This window comes from Perkinsus marinus (assembly GCF_000006405.1).
Source record: "Perkinsus marinus ATCC 50983 genomic scaffold scf_1104296971092, whole genome shotgun sequence".
In the NCBI taxonomy this organism is placed as follows: domain Eukaryota; phylum Perkinsozoa; order Perkinsida; family Perkinsidae; genus Perkinsus; species Perkinsus marinus.
In genome coordinates this window covers 2,007-11,311 of record NW_003202221.1, presented here as the reverse complement: position 1 = coordinate 11,311, position 9,305 = coordinate 2,007, and the positions used below count along the sequence as shown (strand labels likewise).

Genomic DNA, 9,305 nt, shown 5'->3' with positions numbered 1-9,305 from the left:
CTAGGACAACACGGCTCAGTAAGATCGCATTAGCTGCACACGAAAGATGTCGTAATGTCGAATGTTACTTCTCGCGATTAATACTACAAGTCAATACTTGCACGAAAATGTAAAATTTCGAAACCCTGAGAAAAGTGCACGGAAGAGAGCCGGACGACGAAGTAGGGAGGCCTGCATCTCATTGTCGAGTGATTCAAGAGCACTCATTCCGACGCACTCAGACGTGTAGCTCGCCCGAATCAGGGACCCATCCAGCTTTGAGAAATAACGTTCCCCAGGGTTTAATATTAATCGGGAAAATGATGCTCCTAATGTGATGGAAACTGATTGAAGATTCAAAATGAGTTCCCAACATTATAGGTTTCTAGATTATTCCCTGGCCCGAATCGCCTCCAGGTTGTTTACATGAGGTAGGCTAGTCGTGAGACAGTTATTGTTAAATGCTAAATAATAATATTTCGACTACCCTCGGAAAATCCTCCCTGACCATCCAGGAGTGTTTTAGACTTCGCCGTAACACTATTATCTAAAACTTTGTACTACTCTACCTCTTGTTAACCATTTCGTCCAAGTTCATTGTCAATTACTCTCATTGAGATTCTACCCTCATCACTTTCAGTGACGTTGTCTCCGCGGTTGCTCACTTGGCCGTAGTCGCTGTTCGTCAGTTGTATTATGAGCTTCGATGATATCATAATGACGACTTTCATTTTCTTCGTTATGATTTTTTATCACCATTCGATGGTATAATACCATCAATATCCTGCTACTATTGGTAGTGTTTCTACAGTGAAGTGGACCGACACTTTCTACTTCGAGGTAGAGGTCGTTGTTGAGTTGGTATAGTAGTTTTGACAGAAATGCGTCCTTTTTATTCACCATTTTTTCTACCACAAGAGAGTTAAATTTCTTTCGATCAGCCAAATCTCAGTTAATCCACAAGTGATTACCAAACTGTACGAAAACACGACTCAAACCAACACACACAGAAATCACTCATTCTTGTGACATGTAAGAAAGCAATCTTTCATAATGGTCTTTTAGAGCCTCCACGATTTCCTTCAGCTCTGCTACTCTTCCTTTCCTGCAGTAAACAGCATACCAACGTACATATGCACACAAGCTGGAACCTTTCCTCATAGTCCCTCGTGATGAGCTCCGAATCGACTATGCCGGCCCTTTGTCGAAGCCTTTCACTTTCACTGCGATACCCATCTCGATCGCGCTTAGTCTTGGCAACCAACTCTCGCTGCCCGACTATTTCCTGTACACGAATGTATGCATATGGTCAACTACATGTGTTGATGAAAATATGGAAATTATCGTTGGCTTTTGTACACTTCTACCCAAAAATGATATGCAGCTCCCGCAAGTTGTTAAGGTTCGCCCGCCCTGTTATAGCTGTAGCTTATCGATTACGCTATTTGGTGCAAGGAATAACCATAGTTATTATGCATAATGAAAAAACCCACAAGTTCAGTCGAGGAAAGCAAACATATAATTCCTCACCGAGTTGGACTTTCCAGGCGAAGAGAAAACGGAGTTCGGAGTGTTTTTCTTGCCACAGCCTTATTTCCAACACGACACAAAAAAATATATGTTATCATTAATATTATCTATTTATACAATGGAGTTTCACCACCCTAGTGATATGAGAAACACTAGTGGGACACTACTGCAGGCCGCGAATATCGCGTTTTTCCCCAAGTTTGCATGTAAAACGGGTTGTTAAACTCCAATAGATCTAGTTACAGGTAATATGTGACCATTAATAATAGAACAAGAATAATAGTTAATTATATCGTGATTTATTAATATCTATTCATATCTTGATAAATGCTAACTATATACATTATAACTAATAGAAATATTAGTGACTAAAAAATACTCGACATAAACTAGGGCTATTCATATTTTTGGACGTTACACTTGTGTAACGAGGTAGAACTATGCAGTTGCCGAGTTCACCCTGCCCCCTCGCGCGGTGGCCAATGTCAGCACACGCGCTGAGGTCTCTAACGACCGCTTTTTGGGATGCGGGCTACGGACTTCGCTCTCTCGCTGTCCGTCTCCCTTCCTAGGTGCTCCGTTGGTGCGCTCTCCTGCCCATTGTTTGAGGTGCTACTAACGGACTCTTGGGAGAGTTCTACTTGCAATATGCATCAACTATAACGTTTTCCCGAGAGCTCCACTGATGTAGTCGTAGAGAAATAGTAAAGAACGAATCAACGTCAGGGGGACCATCCAGGATCCTATAATATTTTGAATTCCGAGAATGACTATGAATACATCCTGCAAAATTAAGTTTCCCATAATATAAATGTCATCACATTAGTAACATTTTCCCAATACCCCTAGGGGACACTATTCCTCAAAGCTAAATCGTTTACTCACCACAGAAGACTTCTCACCTTATCGAGTTCAGTGAGGGAGGAATGAATACTCCCCCCTCGCTTCTCGAGAAACCCCATCTTCTCTCGCATATGAGCCAATACCTAAAACCGTAAGAATCCAATCTACCATGCGGAATGTCCCGGGTTCAAATCCTGGCAAATCCATTTTTCACAATCTAACCTGTATAGTCGTGATAATCTTCTTCTTCAGCTCCTGTACCTGCTCTTGGCGTTCTCCAATCTTTTCACTTAATGTCTGATTTTCAATCTTCAACTGTTCGAAATCTGCGAAAAAATATTAACAGTAACACCAACGACAACGCATGAGCTTCTGAAATTTTCGAATTTTCTTGAATATTTTTTGAAATTTTCTCTCGCTCAAAAACCTTTTCGACACACATAGCATGAAGTTATTCCACAAAAAATACCCGTGATGTGGAAAGCACTGATGAAAAACATATTTCACTACTACTGCATATCACCGCGAATATCGCATTTTTCACAGAGTATCACGCCACTTCTCGTAACACGGGTCGTTGTGAAACTCCAATGCATACTATCTCCAACACAGAGATTCAAAATGGTAATTCCATTGATATCATAACGCACCTATGATATGAAGTCCTTCCGCAAGCTGATCCCTTCCACGTAATTCTGCTTCTAATTTCACGAGCCTATTTTTCAACGTGATATGGGTGGCCCGAGCCTCTTCGAGCTCCGCGTTCTTGTCTAATTCGAAATCTTCAACTTCCTGCACAAAATGTCATAAAAAAAATCATCATTTTTTATACGAAAATGATGTGCTCCTTGTTATTGTCAGAAATAATGAACTATGGAGTCTACCATTTTTCACGTTTTCCAATTTTCTGTGAAAATGCTGTACAAAAATATCAAAAATATTAAACTATGAAGCAAATTATTTTTTATGATACATCATATTTTGATGATTAACAAAAAATAATTTTTGATGATCAAAAATATTATTATTTTACGAACAGTGGATCATCCAAAAATCTATAATGTTCCCGGGGGGGGCTCATTTTGAATTTTCCATATTCTTCGATCAGTTTTCCCCATGTGAATGTCATCACATTAGGAACATCATTTTCGAACTCTGAGGAATGTTATTTCTCAAAGCTAGATGGGAACACCGTAAAAATTTACCCACAAAAAATCGCTCACCTGGATGATTTTCAACGGTATCTTCTTCCCGCTGCGCATGTACTCACTATCGCGAGCCACATGCCTCTTGAAGTCTCTAAAAACACTCATCGAAAATGAATTATCACTCAGAGTATATATATGTGAATTTTTCACGCACGATTATATTGAACTCAAATAGTAGAGATTATTCAGGGGCAGCGAAACAGTCACACATAGAGGTTACAAAGGAAGGATGAGGCCGACTTTATCGGCCACGATGTATGTGCTCCCATTATATATACATCCGATGCTGTGAATTTTTCACGCACGATTATATTGAGCTTTACTATTAATCAATTATTCAGGGCGAGCGAGATTGCCTCAACGCATTGTGGCACTCGGCCACTTTAGCTTGCTTATTCTCCAACACTGCTCGCAGCTCATCGATAGCTTCACGACTATCAACCTGAATCACAAATTTACAAAAAATTTTACAGCGACCCGTTTTACGTGAAGTAGCGAAAAACGCGATATTCGCGATGATATGCAGTAGTCGTGAAATATATTTATCACTAGTGCTTTTCATATCACTAGGGTGAGACTGAAATATGCTAATTTTTTTCAGAGGAATTTTTCGTCAACGCAAATATGGTCTTCATATCATCTTAGAATCCTCGGTGAACGTGAATAACAATAGTAATAAAAAATTTTAATGGAGGATCGAAAAAATGGAGTTTCACCCTAGTGATATGAAAAACATATTTCATTTCACGAAAAACGCATAAATCACCCGTAAAACGCGTCATGCGATTCACATCATTGAAAGAGTTTATATACAAATTGCTCTATTTGTTCACTAGCTGGAAATTCATAAAACATTGACAAGAAAAACATTGCACATATTCTAACATTCACATGAGAAAAAGTACTAGAAAATATGCACATGGTCAACTACATGTGTTGGTGACGATATGAAAATTTCGAGAAATTTTTCATGATTTCTTTACACTTCTACCCAAATTCGTGTAATTAGTGATAAAACTCCGCTCAAGAAAAGCGATTATGTATTCCCTACACTGACGAAAAAACAGAAAAAATTTTCGAAAAAAAAGTAATTATTTTCCCAAAATTTACTCACTTCTTGCCGAATCAGCGCCTCTCGAGCTGAGTGAACTTTCCTGAGGAAATCCTTATACTTCTCATCTGTAATCTGCGATGGAAAAATAATTTTTTTGCGAAAAAATTTTTTTCACCTTCGACTCTGTCTTCCTTTTATCAGCAATTTTACCACCTAGCATATGAAAACCAATACGACACCCAAATCTATAATGTTACCGGGGGGAACCCATTTAAAATTTTCTACATGATTAGGAATACATTCTTAAACTAGCTTCCCATGTGAACATCATCGCATTAGGAACATAATTTTCCCCATTCTTATCAAATCCTTGGGAACGTTATTTCTCCAAGCTGAATGACGACACCTCACATACCAACAATAACACAACTCACAATTTTCCTTTTTATTTTCCGCGTCTACTAACTTTGCGGTTCTCGCTTCGAGAGAATCTCTGTCTCTGAGGAGCATCCATATCACCACCGGGAAATGTAAAAATTATTATGAAAAAATTGGAGGTGAATATATAATGAAAATATAAAACTGAGTGGGTAAATTAATGGAGTTTCACAGGCCGTGATATGAAAAAAATCAGCGAAAAATTTACTTCACGACTACTGCATATCACCGCAAATATCGCGTTTCTCGCAAAGTATTACGCCACTTCACGTAAAACGGCTTGTGAAACTTCAACATATGAAAACAAATAAGAAAATAAGTCTGATGATGAATATATGGAGTATATTGGAGTTTCACAACAATCCGTTTTACGTGAAGTGGCGTAATACTCCATGTGAGAAACGCGATATTCGCGGTGAAATATGTTTTCATATCACGGCCAATGATGAAAAATATAATCGCTTTCACGAGGTCGCGAGCTCCTTCACTAATTGTATATACGAGTTCACACATTGGAGTTTCACCACCCTAGTGATATGAAAAACGCTAGTGGAAAATATATTTCACGACTACTGCATATCACCGCAAATATCGCGTTTTTCACCGAGTTTCACGTAAAACGGGTCGTTGTGAAACTCCGGTAATAGAATTCGGGCAAGAGTGTTCGGGAATCACCAAGACTTTTCCCCAAAATTTTCACGAACTCACGGAGAAGTAGCCACCCCACTCAACTTTACTTCATCAAAAGTGTTTTTCTTTCCTGCGCTTGTCTTAGCATTTCTTCCAAGTGACTTTTCTTTTCTCTGAGCTCCATAATCTCACGAAGTTGTTGTTCATTTTTCCCCACCTAAAACAGCGAATTTCACACCGAAGCGATATATGCTTGCTCTCCTCAGCAAGTGTGGGGGGAAATATGCACATGATTAACTACACATGTCGGTGATGACAATATGAAAACGCTGGGGAGATTTACTAGGAAATTATCCACTGATTAGTACATAAACTAATATCATTGGTGAAGAGCTCGGCTGAGGAAAGCGAACATATATTCCAGCTCTGTCCTCAGAAGTTTCCTTACAAATTATAAAATTCAACCACGAATTCTGCCACAAGCGTACAAGAACCAACAAGAAATTCCAGGAATTTCCCCAATTTGTTCCATTTCAGTCGATTATGCGCATAATTCCTTCCACACTGGTGAAAACCAACGACGGAGTTTCACAGGCCCTGATGTGAAAAGTATATATGTCACGACTACTGCATATCACCGCAAATATTGGGTAACTTCACATAAAACGGGTTGTGAAACTCCTTTACACTGTCAATTTTTTCGCTCAATTTTCCCTCCTGAGATTTCTTGTCAAGCTCTGTAGCTTCTCTCTCTCGAAATTTACATGCAATTCGCAATGTGAAGCTCAGAAAGATGAACATACACCGCTAGTAGTAGTGTTGATGTTTGCCTCAGAGTTGATCACTGAGAGTAGTACGAGTTAGTTTTGGAGTGCATACGTCTAGCCTCCGCGTGCTCGGCAATCACACACTGGAGTTTCACCACCCTAGTGATATGAAAAACACACTGGTGAAAAACATATTTCATGACTACTGCAAGGCGCGAATATCGCCTAGTTTTTCACCGAGTTTTACGACGCCACTTCACGTAAAACGGGTTGTGAAACTCCATTGTGAAGTGCAGTGGAGTTTCACCGGTGATATGGGAAACACTAGTCTGAAGATACATTCCACGACTACTGCATAGCGCAATGTCGCGTTTTTCGCGACTTCATGTAGAACGGGTGAAGCTCAAGTGTGTGCCAATTTGATATGCAAATATGAAGAATTTGCATTTTTCTTTTCTGGGATTGATGATAGCGAACATTTTGTCGCTATCGATTGTTCATAGCGATGTTCATACTGTTTATGCGATATAGGTTTAGATCGATTCTTATTAATCTCGGAAAATAACACACATTTGCACGCACTGTAGGTGCGTGTTATTGTCACGAGTGATACTGCCTACCTCTCGAAGAAGTACGGACGAGTTATCATTCAACTCTTCTTGGTAAGCCACTTCCTGCATGCACAAAGAGAATGCGGCTCATCTCATCATCGATCGAATATTTCATGCAAAGCAAAGGAGTTTCACAATACATTTTTTGTGCCAAGTGGTAATACTCCATGTAAAAACGCCGACATTCGCGGTGATATGCAGTAGTCGTGAAGTATATTTTTTCCTAGTGTTTTTCAAACGTGGTGAACTCCAATTTTGTATAATTCCGTTGCGAATCGTCTCAATCACACAAGAAACTATGAAGTTCCCGGAGAGGGGAATCTTTGTGAATTTTCCACATGGCTGTCATCACATTAGGAACATTTTTCTCATTATTATCAAACCCAGGTGAACGTCATCTCTCGAAACTAAATGGGTCCCAGTCTGCAACTACACGGGTAACGCGGAAAAAAGTTCTGCTAAAATCATGTTTTTCGATTTTTGGAACACTTAAAAGTAGTAGGTGAATGATAATCATAATATACTGATGGAGAACTACTGAGGTCAGCATGAAATATTTCGAGAAATTCTATGTTTGCTTCCAAGTTGAAATTCTCAACACAATGAATATCACCGCTCACCTTATTCATCTCGTCTTGACTTCTCTCGGTTGCATCCTAAGAATAATACACTTGCAATATGTCGTAAAGTATTGAGTTTTCGTTGCATTTTTGCATTGGAGTACTTCATCAAAATTTCACCCGTTTTACGTAGAGTGGCGTAATGCTCGCGGTGATATGCAGCAGTCGTGAAATATATTTTTCATATCACTAGGAAGGAACTCCAGTGGAGTACATCACATTCTTACTTTGTCGTTCTTGTCATCAAACTTCTCAGTGATCACTTCGAACTCGGTTTCAGATTGCATCTGAGTGTTTCTCAGATCGTCGAATCAGAGACACCAGAACAGTTACTACTAGTTCAGTTTCGTCTGGCTGAAAATTTTCCTCTGAGGAGTTTCCTTCGTGCTTAGGATTTTCCGCAGTTGTTAACATTAACGACGAAATCACTTCGAAGCTACCGACCCTCTAATAAGATGTGTGAAGTCTGCCAGGCTCTTGTCCAGTAGAAAGTTTGTAATAGGAAGCTGTCCGTGTCACCTCTAGCTCTCCGAGTAATCACACTTTTTCCATATTTTTGCAACTATTTTCATTATGTATTTTTACTACTATGATAATGACAATTGCTCTCCATTGGCACGCAACGAGGTAGTGAGAAATATATATCAGAGGTTTCACTCGTATAGTAGTGCTGTTCTCGACACCATATTCAACAACTTCTTCATTATCGTACTTTTACGGAGAAGCGTTTACCTATCACTGTTCGTAGTATCAACACTGTCGGTCTATTAGACTTAATAGAACCAAGCGAAAGCCCTTGGCAAGTTGCAGCTACATCGCTAAGTTAAGTCATCTCAGATAACTCGACCAGTCCTTTCTAGAGACTTCACCTCGAACGACTCTGACCGTTTCATGATGACACATGAGTCGAGTCACAAAGTACGCCAGCATGTGTGCCGTGAGTACGTGTGCCTTACATGCACACGTGCGTTCGGGTGAAGTCCTGAGTAAAATCGTCGGCTCTAATTATCCTAACCAAGAATGGAGCCCACAATCATCTAATCCCTACACCAATACTACTAACCACTACACCACATTACCACATAATAACTGCTCCAACAATCAACACTGGTGATTGTTGGATATAATATACTACATTATTCTAGCAAGGATTTGACGCGAATAGCTCTCGATTGTCAACCCGACACCGGACCGTAACCAACCTGTCCCCCGTTGACTGCCCACCGGCGTAAAAATATAGCGAAAGTGTGGCTGTTGCTTTGCCCGCTTATTTTTGACAAAACAGTTCTTCGCACAAGAGATGAACTGTTAGCTCATTACGCTAGTAATCACGACTATCGAGCATGCAACCCAGTTTCGAATTCCATGATGGTCATTTTTCTTTCATGCCTCCATGAGACAGTTTTGGCTGGAGACGTCTATCCACGCCTTCTGCTATTCTGGAACGTGGTCCGCCACGTCGACGACGCCAGCCAACCCCCGACAACTTTTTGTTTTTAGTCACCCAATTTTCAAAATGATTTCAATAAGAGCCCGCTGAGTTCTCGATAGAAGCTCAGCGAGCTCCGCTCCTTCGCACCGAAGAACTAGACTAGTTCTGCTGCGAGAAAACCGCCATCACTAGT

At 40.1% G+C, this 9,305-nt stretch overlaps 1 protein-coding gene across 1 annotated transcript; it reads right to left on the bottom strand.

Moving 5' to 3' along the window:
- Positions 1-2,231: 2,231 nt before the first annotated feature.
- On the bottom strand, positions 2,232-5,446 carry Pmar_PMAR015982 (conserved hypothetical protein; the record flags this gene model as incomplete). Its single annotated transcript, XM_002767160.1, has 9 exons — positions 2,232-2,252; positions 2,412-2,495; positions 2,575-2,678; positions 3,003-3,144; positions 3,576-3,651; positions 3,935-4,002; positions 4,675-4,746; positions 4,790-4,827; positions 5,425-5,446. The coding sequence occupies 9 exons, from the start codon at positions 5,444-5,446 to the stop codon at positions 2,232-2,234; spliced, it is 627 nt and encodes a 208-aa protein (XP_002767206.1).
- Positions 5,447-9,305: the final 3,859 nt, after the last annotated feature.